The sequence below is a fragment of the Rhododendron vialii genome, chromosome 8a, assembly GCF_030253575.1.
Source record: "Rhododendron vialii isolate Sample 1 chromosome 8a, ASM3025357v1".
NCBI lineage: Eukaryota > Viridiplantae > Streptophyta > Magnoliopsida > Ericales > Ericaceae > Rhododendron > Rhododendron vialii.
The window spans coordinates 31,246,807-31,259,779 of record NC_080564.1 but is presented as its reverse complement, the minus strand read 5'-3'; the positions used below and the strand labels follow the sequence as shown (position 1 = coordinate 31,259,779).

The following is a 12,973-nucleotide window of genomic DNA, read 5'->3' as shown; positions in this document are numbered from 1 at the left end:
GGCTGCCACCAAGAGTAATAAAATAACCCGTAGTCGAACGACGAGTCATGGGACAACTGGCTCAGTCGGAGTCAGTGTATCCGGTGATCAGAGTGAGATCGGAACTGGTAGGAAAGAGGAGGCCATGGGAAACGGAACCCTTGAGGTAGCGTAGAAGACGAGTGGCAGCATCAAGGTGAGGGACCCATGGGGTGTGCATGAATTGGCTGAGCATATTAACAGTGAAAGTGATATCCGGCCGCGAAATGGTGAGGTAGATCAGGCATTCGATCAGAGAGCATTTACAGAATGCCAACAAATCCTCTTGTTGGGAGTTTGTCCCCGAAAATTCGATATGTTATTAAGATGATTTTAAAGAACTTGAACTTTAAAAAAAAAATAACAATTCCATTTATTATAAATTGTCACAATTTATTACAAATTTAAAACTACAGTTCTTTTATTACTGAAATAAAGTTGAAAAGTGCCATGGCTTGCTTAACCCGACCCCGTCTTTAGTTGCCGTAGAAATGTCTTCAGAATAATCCATATCCTCGCCTAAACCTGACGTTGAATACCAGGACAAAGTAGTACCATTAGTTTATGAAAACTTAGTAGAACATGACAAAACTACCATTACCCCAATGTATGCATGATATCCAAAATAACAGAAGCACGCATAATAAATAATAACGGAACAAGTAATTTGATTCTTGAACATGTAAAGTCTTATTAACGTGGTCGATCCTACGATGTTCCCGTACACCATGCTCCAGTTCACTGTGTTTCCGATCACCATGTTCCCACACTATGCTCCCAACCGCCACCTTCGGCATGGCTCAAAACATAGCACGGCTCAAGACAAGGCCGGTCACAACACGTTGACATCAACCCATCCCCGGGTTCTACCCGCTACGGGTTAATCCATCAGCTACCTCAACCATATTTCCGGTCGTACCGCAATACTCATAATTCCACCATGGCCTCCATGCTAAGTCTCATCATTTCTAGTCATTCTTTTAATTAACTCTATCGGGCAATAAAAAACCACAATAATTCCAAGTTTCATGCATAAACGTTGTTTACTAAGGCACGTTAGTCCCATGCATATATTCACCAAAACATCGAGTGTAGAAATTATCGGGCAATAGCACAGTTAACAATTATCTAAAGCATGCATATTCTAAAATTGCCGGTTTTCAAAAAAAGACATATCAATTCTTTATCAAAAGTTTATGAGATTTGACAGAGAGTAGCTTAGGATGTTAGGAACAACTTTTATGTTCTACACCAAGTCCGAATAGGACCTTAAGCGAGGTTAAAATGCGATCGAAATCAAGGTGTTCATTCTGCTACAGTTTGCGAAAATTGAATTTCCCGGAGATTCAACGGTCGGAATTGGTCCGTTCAAGTGTCCAGATGTAGCTAAGGCATTATGTAAACGTTGTCTGCCTCTGCCTTAACAGAAATTTGATATGGAAAGGAGAGCTTTTGAAGGAAGGTAGAGACTGGGGAAAATGGGGATCCGATGCAACGGACTGGTTAATGGAACTTTTTTTTTTGGTAACGCAGAGTGTCTCTGGGCTAGCTTGCGCGTACCACGGGACTAAATCTCTACGGCCCCCACCAGCCTTTTCTAACCCCAAAAGGGTTTTTACGCATGGGTGGCCCCAAGGTTTTTTCGCAATGCAGGAGAGTCTAACCTGGGACCTCGGGGTGGTAAGCCCATCCGTCCTGGCCGATCACCAACTGCACTATCCCTCGGGGTTGGTTAGAGGAACTTGTTAGGCAGGAATATGAAACAGTAAGTCTAACGGTACAGAAAAAATGTACAGATTTTGCGTACAGATTTTGTGTGGGGCCCACTAAGGGTCTCACACAAATGATCCGAGCCGTCCATTAAATGTAAAACAGTTTTTCAAGGGTCCCTTGCGAAAATCAGTTCAATCCGATACATATATATGCTCAATCCAATCATCTAACTTTTGATTTTGATTCCTGGATAATGAAACATTCTCTAATTGGATTGGGCATCTATAAGTATCGGATTGAACTGATTTTTTGCGGGAGCACTTGAAAAACTGTTTTACATTTAGTGAACGGCTCGGATCATTTGTGTGGGACCCGTAGTGGGCCCCACACAAAATCTTTACGCAAAATCTGTACACTTTTTCTGTACCGTTAGACTTAGGCTCCGTTCCGGAAAGAAAAATAAGTACTTATTTTTTAAGAAGGCAATTTCAAGCTAAAAAACCATGTGCTTACGCAAATAATTTTCCTATCAATATGGATCTTGTTTGATAGATCTCATTGAGATCTTTAATACGTTGCAAAAAAAATTAAAAAATTAATTTTCATTTACATTATTTTTGAGTTTGAAAATATGAAATAAATACTTATTTTTTAAAAAAGTGTTCTGGAACGGGGCCTTACTGAATATGAAAAGACATACTCTCAGTACCTTTAGTTACTGTATCATTCTGGTCTTTTTAATATATAAAGGAGGAAAACTTGGAAAATGAAAACCCAGCAATACGAATAAACACAATGCACAATGAAGGATAGAATAACTTCTACTATAACAGAACACATCATAGAGATGAAAAAGGTAAAACAAGTAACATTTCCAAAGTTTCTGGTTAAAAGATGTACCATTAATCCTCAAAATATCCAGCATTCTCCAATAGATAGTTCACTGCCAGTTCTTCATTGCCGTCACAGGCCAAAAATGCCTCGATGACAAGGTCACCATCGAATCCCATTTCCTCAAGCTAAAAATGGGCCAACGAAACAAACTTAGCAGAACATACCAAGTAGTACAAGAGAAACACAAATAACAAGAAAGAAAGGAACCGTACTCGTTCTATGGCCTCCTGCTCTGCTAGTATGACACTTTGAGGCGTCTCCTGCTTTGCTAGTGAGACATTAATAGCATGAGGCATCTCCTGCTCAGGTTGATCAGATAAATCCCTGCAAGGAAATGAATGTTGACACAATCAGTAGACAGGACGATGCCTACTTCTTAACGGAATCACAAACATGTTCCCATTCTCAACTGGTGTTTATATTTCACAGAAGATCCATACTCAAGGAAACCCTTTCTAAGGGCGTGTTTCAGGCTTCTCGGAAAGACAACCGACTAAGACAAATTTACGAAGGGCAAGTCACAACGAGAGAAATTTGCTCTTTTTCTCTCTTTTCCCCGCCTTCTTTTGGAGTGCAAGTATTAAAACTTGAAGGAATGCCACCACATATATCAGAACAATAATCTGAGAGCCCCAAAATCCCAAAAATGAGAAAGGAATACTACTTATGAGGTTCCTCAAGCTCACAAAATGTCCTTTTGCGCTCTCCCCAAATGTTTGATGAGAGGCAAGAAGGGGTACGTAAGAGCCAAGCATTTATTCCTCTTTCCTACACGTCTATCGAACCAAGGAAACAGAAAGCCCGCAACATATACCTCAAGGAAAGGCCTAATATATTCCAAGACTTCACAAGGCTCAAATCCCTGCATCCCACTACTCCTCCATTGCCTCGAAAAGTTTAAACAAGAAAATTCGCCAATTCACTCACTCTCCTCAAATCTTTATAAAATGATAAAAAAGGTACCCACCCATCTGAACCGTCCACTGGCTCATTTATCAATTCTTCAAACACATCTTTGTGGTCTTCAATAAGTTTTAAAATATCGTCCACAGGCCCATATATCAATTGAAGAAACTCAAATCTGTGCTCTTTAATACGTCCAAAAATATTGGGGTGTTCTTTTCTTAGTCCCCGAAGCGTGAGCTGTAACAGAGCAAACAACGCAACTCGTTACAGAAGGAATATATTTTCTGATAACAGAATGAATATGAACTGTACTATCTGGTAACAAAAGTATTCACATGGACCTTTAAAATATGGGGATCCGATTGCAACAGTGGACGCAAGGCTAGGAACTGAAAAGAAAGCAAAGGAAAAATCAGATAAATGAGAAAATTCAATAGACATGCCAATATCTTATACAAGACGATAATAAAATATAGTTACATCTCATCTCATAACAGCTAGGCGAAAGAAACTACTTAAACTGAACGCAGGTCCAGTTATTTTAATGCAAATCCTAAAGACCCGACCAAGGGCGGATCGAACTATGATCGAGTACTGTATTGAAGGATGGGCTATAAGCCTATTGCCCAGGTCAGCTTTGAAAAAAACAAAAAAATTATATGTAAAATTTATCCCAAATAATTTACAGACCAATCCATTTTACCCTAGGGCAGATTACACAGATTAATTCCGCCTTAGGCAAGATTTAACCTCGATCTTGACTTCTCACTCAAGAGTGTTACATAAGGGTGGTCGCGCGTCGCTGCTTCTTAAATTTGATGATCAAGGATCCAATCAAATAGTATAGGAACCAAACCTGTGGGCTATTTCGAAGGAAATCAAGGCGATGTTCAGCGACAGGAGCAAGTTCTTTAGGTTTAATCCTGCAACAAAAATTGGCGCTTATTTTCGTTTTTATTCAAAAAAATTGAATTTTGAAAGTAATTTTTTACTTTTTAGATTCTTCTCGTCATAAAAAAGCAATAATTCTCAAAAAATTGACGAAAAACTAACAAATGAAAATTTTGTTTTAATAACAAAAAAGCTTTCTAACTTAATTAAAATACCAAACAACCCCTTAGGAGGTTCGAAATCCCGTGACCTGGTCCGTAAAACATGCCAGACTCCTCAACCAAGAAGCCAAGGCACCCTTTTGGTGAACTCTTTGCATAACTTTTAATTTAATTTAAACTTAGGCCTAGTTTGCCATAATAAGCCAAATTAATAGCTCTTTTTTTTTATTCTTGTTCAATTTTTTTTCGCATTTGTCGGTTCCTTTTCGATTTTTTTGAGGATTATTATTTCGTCAAAATAATAGAATTTAACAAATAGAATCTAACAAGTAAAAACTTATGATTGAAATCCAATTTTTTTGAATAAAGACAAAAATAAGCTACTAATTTTTTCGTCCTTATTCAAAAAAAAAATTTTGATCGTAATTGTTTACTACTTTTTAGATTTCTCATGACGAAGCAATAATTCTCAAAAAAATGACAAGAAACTAACAAATATAAATTTTTTTGAATAAAAACAAAAAAATAGAGTAAACTATTTAGCAAATAATGTCAAATTAGGTTAAAGCTTTATTTGGAACATAGGGAAAATGATGGAAAGTAAAGAAAAAGAAAATGAGAGAAAAACTGGGAGAAAGTTGAGAGAAAATATCCAAACAATTGGAGGCAAATTTTATTAACTTTCTTTCTTTTCTCACATTTTCTAAGTTCCATAATGTTGTACAAATTTTATTTTATTTCTTTTGTGTGTGGATATATCTGAAACGGGTGGCACGTGTCACTCCTCCCCACTTACACTTCCATTTCCTTCTCCATTTCCAGCCCCGCCGCAGCCAGATTGCCCTCCACCCGTCGCACTCTATGCAGAATCTGCGCCGTCACGTCGATCTGGAAGAACCTCGTGAGCGATATGTCGTACGCGATCAGCTTCTTCGCGTACGAGCTCTTGTTCCACCAGCGCACCCCGGCGCACTTCTTCACGAGGCTCTTCCCTTTGTTGAGTTGGTCGGCGAAAACCGCGTACTCCGTTTCGGGCCGGTGGATGGCCCGGTTCAGACTCTCGATGTCTTTGAATGTTGGGGTCATCCGGTCTACGGTTGATTCGAGTTGTATCAAGAGGGGTTTGAATTCTTTGTATTTGGTCGTTACTTCCTTGATGGCATTCACTAGTCCGCCGCACAAGACATCGAAGATAACTCCGACGAATATTTCCGCCATTGGTGGCTCTTTTCGGAAATTCCAGGGTTTCGGGTTGGGGTTGTGGAGATTGTAAAGCGGAGATTAGAAGCCTGGCTGGCGCCACAGTGTCAAGAAGAGCCATTAGTTGTTGATTAGTCAGTTCATTAGTTGGTTTAGTTAGCTAAGCTGTGTTTATTATTGCACCAGCCGGCTCTAGTGATGTAAGCTTGTGATGTGATGATGTAATCAATTCTGTTTGAGATCGTGCAAAAGATATAAGCATGAGGAATTTTTCAGTGCCGAGCGGGTATTGCCGACGTGGCACCCGTTCGGCTCATCCGAGTGTCCGATATATTTTTGGACGGTTCGGATTAAAACACTCTCTCTCCTCTCCTCCCAATATTTTCTCTCTCCTTTTCTCTCTCCAAATTTGAGCCGCCCAAACACGAAATGGACGGCTCAGATGCGCGAGCGGGTGGTGCCCGCTCGGCACTGAAATTTTTTTCTATAAGCACCGATCTTTCCCTTTTGTAACACTGAAGTCAAAATGAAATAGAAATCAAGATTTCTCTCTCTCTCTCTCTCTCTCTCTCTCTCTCTCTCTCTCTCTCTCTCTCTCTCTCTCTCTCTCTTTATTTTTCCATATGGTATCAGAGCCCTTTCTGTGACGCGAGTCCCTCGATCCTGTCTTCTTTGTTTCCAATTTCAGAAATTAGGTCATAAAACATGGCGACAAATTCAACTGGTTCTTCTACATCGACGTCAACGGCAGTAACGTTGCCTCCATCTCTTGCGTTTTTGGTATCAAATTTCCATTCTCTTGTCAACATCAAATTGGACGACACGAATTACTTACTTTGGAGGATTCAAGTTGAGAATGTTGTTGAAGCAAATGGATTTTATGAATATCTTGACGGATCTGTTACGCCTCCGCCGTCACAGATTCGTGATGCTCAAGGTAAACTTACTTTGAATCCTGCCTTTACCATGTGGCGTTTAATAGATTCGCAATTTCGTTCGTGTTTGACTGCATCACTTTCTCAAACAACATTGCCCTATATTCTAGGGTTACATACTGCATATCAGGTCTGGAATTCTCTATCTAATCGTTATAACTCTTTGTCTGAAACACATGTCCAAGAACTTAGAGATCAGTTGTATAATCTGTCCAAAACCTCCACTATTGATGCCTATATTGACACAATTAAGGAAATAACACAAAAACTTGCTGCTGCTGCTGGTAGTCCAGTTGAGGATGATGAACTTGTTTTTCGTGCTTTGCATGGCTTACCTAAGGTCTTTAATGGTCTAAGAACTGTTGTGCGTGCTGTTCGTACTAGAGGCCATAATGTAAGTTTTGATGAACTTGTCACGATGATGAAGAGTGAAGACAAGCAGTTAAGCCAAGATACTTTTGATCTTGATGTCCCTGACACTGTTCTGGTGGCTGCACATAGAAATAGCTCTCAAAATAATGTGGTTTCTGGCTTTAGTTCATATGTTAGTCATGTCTCTCAGTCTCACGTTGGTACTTCTCAGTCACAAGGAGTTGGCTTTCCTCAGTTTCCTGGTACATCTTAGTGACAAGGGGTTGGATTTCCTCAATTTACTTCTTTTAATTGTCCATCACAACCATATCAGTATTTTCCCCAACAGTTCAGAACTTTTAACAGAGGCAGAGGGGGTAGAGGACCAAGGGCGCCTTGTGATATATGTGGGCGAAATAATCACTCTACTAATTACTGTTATTACAGACCTCCTAATTGGTTGTCTGGTGCTTTAAGTTCTCAATGGAGAGGATATCCTGATTTCTCTCAGTCTGCCCCTTGGATGAATCCAATGACTTCTGGCTCCTATTCTTTACAGATACTAGTTTATCCTAACTTTCCTCCTCATGCACCAAGATTTTCTTCTCAGTTTTCTGGACAATCGAGGCCTACTGGAGGTTTTAGATCATCTGGTCCTTCTATGCTCCCAATGCAAGGTTCACAATCAGTTACACAACAGATGACCCCTCCATCTTCTTCTGCCGTTGCTGGTTTTACTGATAGTTACGTGATGCCTCATACTTCCTCTTGTTATTCTTCTGGTACCTAAGCTATGCCACAGTCATTTTCTGGGATAAATGGAATAGGTTCTGCACTTCCTTGTGCATACAATGGTGATAACTACAATAGTTCACCTTCCCAACCATGGTACTTTGATAGTGGAGCAACAAACCACATCACCAATAATATGCAGAATCTTAATTTGGAATATCCACAGCCTACTGCTATGAATGAAGGTGTTATGGTTGGTAATGGGAACACTCTACATGTCACTCACACTGGTAAAGGTTTATTATCCACTCCTAAAACTAATTTTCAACTATCTCATATTCTCCATACACCTCAAATTACTCACAATCTTATTTCTGTTCATCAGTTTGCTAAAGACAACAATTGTTTACTTACTTTTGATTCTAATGGTCTTGTCATTCAGGACAAGCACACTGTTCTATACAGAGGCCCTTGCCACAAGGAATTGTATCCCATTCTGAACCACTCTAGCTCTGTCTCAGGTGCTGCTTCTGCCACTGCTCTTGTAAGTAGTCTTTCATTTGCTGAACTTTGGCACAGAAGACTAGGTCATCCCAGTACTCCTTTGTTTGTTTCTTTAGTAAAACAGTTCAATTTGCCTATGGATAAATCTATTTTAGTTGATTGTACTTGTTGTCATATGGCCAAGAGCCATAAACTTCCATTTTCTTTATCTGGAACTCATGCTACTGCACCCTTTCAACTTGTTCATATGGATGTTTGGGGACCCTCCCCAGTTGCTTCTAATAAAGGGTACAAGTATTATCTTCTTGTTATAGATGATTACTCTAGGTTTTCTTGGTTGTTTCCTATGCATTATAAATCAGAAGTCAAGTACAACATTTCTGATTTTAAAGCCTATGTTCAAACCCAGTTTGGTGTTCCTATCCAAACTGTTAGAAGTGATAATGGAGGAGAATTTATCAATCATTTTCTTCTTCATTTGTTTCTTTCCACTGGTGTTATTCATCAGACTACTTGTCCTCATACACTAGAGCAGAATGGTATAGTTGAAACTTGAAAGAAAACACAGACATTTAATTGAAACCACAATCACTCTTTTATTACAAGCTAGTTTACCTGTTTCTTTTTGGCTTGAAGCCCTCACCACTGCCGTGTTTTTAGCAAATCGTTTGCCTCATAGTTCTTTACAGTTTCATGTGCCTCATGTTCTTTTGTTCAAAACCACACCCAATTACTTAAATCTCAAACCTTTTGGTTGTAGCTGTTTCCCTTGGCTGAAACCATATGTGGGGCACAAATTGCTTCCTAAATCTGCGCCATGTGTTTTCTTAGGGTATTGTGAGCATACCAAAGGGTTTAGATGCTATTATCCCCAAACAACCAAAGTATATACATCAAGCATGTTAGATTCCTTGAACATATCTTCCCATATCCTACTCTTCTCACTTATACTTCAGATTCTAATGCTGTTTCTTCCTCCTTTTCTATTCCATTAACTATTTTTGATGATATTATCGTATCTGTTTCTCCTTCACTTGCTGAGTCTACTTCCTTCATTCCAACAGTTACTAGGGTTAATGTTACCCCTATTCCTGTCACTGTATCATTTCCTTTTTCAGCACCTTTCATTTTCTCCTAATGCTTCTAACAACTCACCGTCTTCACCCCTTCATGTTTCTACATCTCCTGTACATTCCCCTGATATTCCTTCTTCTCCCATCACTTTTACTCAATCTCCTTCTTTTCAATTTGTTCCTATTTCTTCTTCTTTACTTGTAAATACCCATACTATGGCCACAAGGTCTAAACATGGGATAGTAAAACCTAAAACCATTTTCAGTTTGAATGCTGTAGCAGATGATCCTGTATAACCTAACTCTGAACCAACTCATTTTAGTGAAGCTGTTAAACATTTTGTGTGGCAATCTGCCATGGCAGAGGAGTATAAGGCTCTAGTTAATCAAGAAACTTGGTCTCTTGTGCCACCACCACCCGGAGCTAATGTTATAGGATGCCAGTGGATATATAAAATAAAAAGGAACTCTGATGGTAGTGTGGCCAGGTATAAAGCTCGTTTGGTGGCAAATGGTAATCAACAAGCAGAAGGGTTAAATTTTATTGAAACATTCAGTCCAATCATCAAGCAACCAACTATTCACGTTGTTTTAAGCTTGGCTGTGCATTCTGAGTGGACTCTAAGACAGCTAGATGTTTCTAATGCATTTCTTTATGGGGTTGTTGAAGAAGAAGTTTATATGAAGCAGCCTCTAGGATATAAAAGTTTGACACATCCTCATTATGTGTGCAAATTGAACAAAGCATTGTATGGGTTACGACAAGTTCTAAGAGTTTGGTTCTCTTTATTCTCTAGTTTTCTGGTTCAACAAGGGTTTGTTAATAGCAAAGCTGATCCCTCCTTATTTTCTCTCAAGACATATCACATTGATTCTTGTATATGTTGATGATATTATAATTACTGGCAGCCATGCCACTTATATTTCTGAGTTGATCAAGACTCTCAATAACAGGTTTGTGATGAAAGACCTGGGTGAACTGAGCTATTTCTTAGGTATAGAGGTTGTTAAACATGGCCAAAGTATCATTCTATCTCAAAGCAAATATGCTACAGATATTCTTATTAAATCTGGGATGTTTGAATGCAAATCTAGTCCTTCTCCTTCTTCATCTAAACCAGCCATCTTGGATTTAGATCCTTATTGAAGATCCTCATTGGTATAGGACTGTTGTTGGTTCACTTCAGTATCTTACTCTTACCAAACCAAAGATGTCTTTTGCTGTTAATCTTGCATGTCAGCATATGCATGCACCAAGGAAGAGTCATTATATTGCTATCAAGCGCATTTTGAGATATATTAAGGGTACTTTACACCAAGGACTGTATTTTGTGCATGGTCCTTTAACTTTAACTGGTTTTAGTGATGCTGATTGGGCTGGTGATCATGTGGACAAACGTTCCACGATAGGTTTCTGCTTGTTTTTAGGTTCTAACTTGATTCCTTGGTGTGCCAAGAAACAACATACAGTAGCAAGATCTTCTACTCAAGCCGAGTATCGTGCCTTAGCACAAACTGCTGCAGATGTGTCCTGGGTTCAACAGCTGCTTCTTGATATTCATGTTTTACCTCCTTTGCCTCATTTAATCTGGTGTGATAATCAGTCTGCTATAGCATTGGCTTCTAATCCCATATATCATGCTCGAACCTGTAACGCCCCGATATTTTAAACAAATATCGGCAGCATAAATTATTATTCTTTAAAAAAAAAATCTTTAACATAGGGATTTCTTTATTTCAACTCAAATTAAAAATACTGAGCTTCTATTCAAAGGCAGACCTTGGTTTGATAAACATTGAGCCGACTTCTCTTGGAAGATACTGACTTGATAAAAAAAAATACTTATTTAGCCTTAATAAAATCTAGCATTTTATTGAAATAACTTCAGAGCGACTCTAGTCTTGATACAGATCCCAAGCATACTCGGTCTCTGCCCTTAATATTCCTCCTGTGTCAAATTGCTCCACCATTGAATCATGCACATTCTGGCAAATTTATCGCCGAAGCAACCGATTTACCAGGATACAAACGTATCCGTGAGTGATAATTCACTCAGTAGAATAAGCTTAACCTTACCAATCCCTTACTTTACAGCTAAGCAGCTTTATCACAATTCATATGAAAATTTCATAATAGAACGACAAGCATTAAATAAATAAATCTATTAGCAAGCCTTTAAATTAATTTCTTTTGAATCTCACATTTCATAATCATACCTGCACCATAGTATCCATCACTTTTTCAAACTCAAAATTCCGTTGAACATATTTCAAACGTTATGCTACCTTCAATATCACGGGATATTAGTAGACTATCCACGCAATTCTTGGTCCATCAGGCTGCCCTAAAGGTCCTGCTAGGCTACCCTCAATACCTGAGATCCTGTCAGGCTACCCCTGAGGTCCTGCTTGGCCACCCTCACAATTCTAGGTCCATCAGGCTGCCCTCAAGGTCCTGCTAGGCTACCCTCAATACTTGAGGTCCTGCCAGGCTACCCCCGAGGTCCTGCTTGGCCACCTTAGCTACGCCGAGTCTTTCAAGCTACCCTCAATACCTGAGGTCCTGCTAGGCTATCCCTGAGGTCCTGCTAAGCCCACAACTTTCATCTATTTTTCCTTTTTCATTAACCATAACAACGTTTACATAATTTCTCATTGAAATCACCAAACGAATCTAAGTCCGACCCAACAATACAACAATCATGAATCCATAATAACATAATCAGTAAACATGATATATTTTAATGGGAAAGCAAACATAGCAATTGGTACTGTGCGAGTAAGTAAAACACGTAGAGTTTTATGATTGGGCCAATGCCCTTAATTTGTTAAATAAAAGAGAAATTTTATCAAACAAATAATTTAACTAGTAATCCTTCATCATTCTATTTATTTATTATAAGAATCATATTCAATTAACGCTAAACCAAGGCAACTCAATTATTTTCATTATCGTTCATATATAACACGTAAGTTAAAACAACCCGAACACATCTCTTGGAGCCAAAATTATAAATTCAAGAAGTCCAGGGGGATAACTGTAATTGTTGTGCCATTTGTTTTAAAACTTCCAACTGGTGAACAGTTCCAAAAATGTGATTAGCAATCACGGTTAATAACAGAGCAGTGTTTCCCGGAAAAATCTGGGTTTCGTTCGTTCAATTTCAATTTCTTATCTTTTCGATTCTAATAATAAAAACAGACCTCTTAGTACATTAATATACTTAGGGAGAGGTAGGAGAAGGATTATAATACCTTTAATCCGGACAAAACGATTTGGTGGAGTCCGGTGGGTTTTCGTTTGACGGCGAAAGATCGGTATTCTAGTATCAACTTTGGACTAGAATAACTTGACCAAACCTCTGCCGTTTTGGACATTTCTTGTGTCTAACGCAAAAATCTTGAAACGCTCTACAACTTTTATGAAGGAATCAAAGCCCGAAAACCATTCAAACTAGGAGAAAAGTAGGGTTTTTCATAAGTCCTGTTTGCTGTCTGGAAACAGAAATCCGAAAATTTCACTGATCTTTGGACAGCAAGAACTCTATCAATCCTTGACCGTTTTGGGTGATTCTTGGGTCGAAATCGAAGCTCT

General features: G+C 38.9%; 1 protein-coding gene across 1 annotated transcript; it reads right to left on the bottom strand.

The window, feature by feature from the left end:
• Nucleotides 1-371: 371 nt before the first annotated feature.
• Nucleotides 372-6,329, bottom strand: LOC131335296 (uncharacterized). The gene is made up of 7 exons (XM_058370603.1): nucleotides 5,380-6,329; nucleotides 4,388-4,454; nucleotides 3,873-3,920; nucleotides 3,593-3,768; nucleotides 2,838-2,949; nucleotides 2,632-2,750; nucleotides 372-543 (listed from the first exon to the last, which is right to left on the bottom strand). Exons 1-6 carry the CDS (start codon nucleotides 5,799-5,801, stop codon nucleotides 2,634-2,636), a joined length of 942 nt encoding a protein of 313 aa, XP_058226586.1. The 5' UTR covers nucleotides 5,802-6,329; the 3' UTR covers nucleotides 372-543; nucleotides 2,632-2,633.
• Between the last annotated feature and the right edge of the window lie 6,644 nt (nucleotides 6,330-12,973).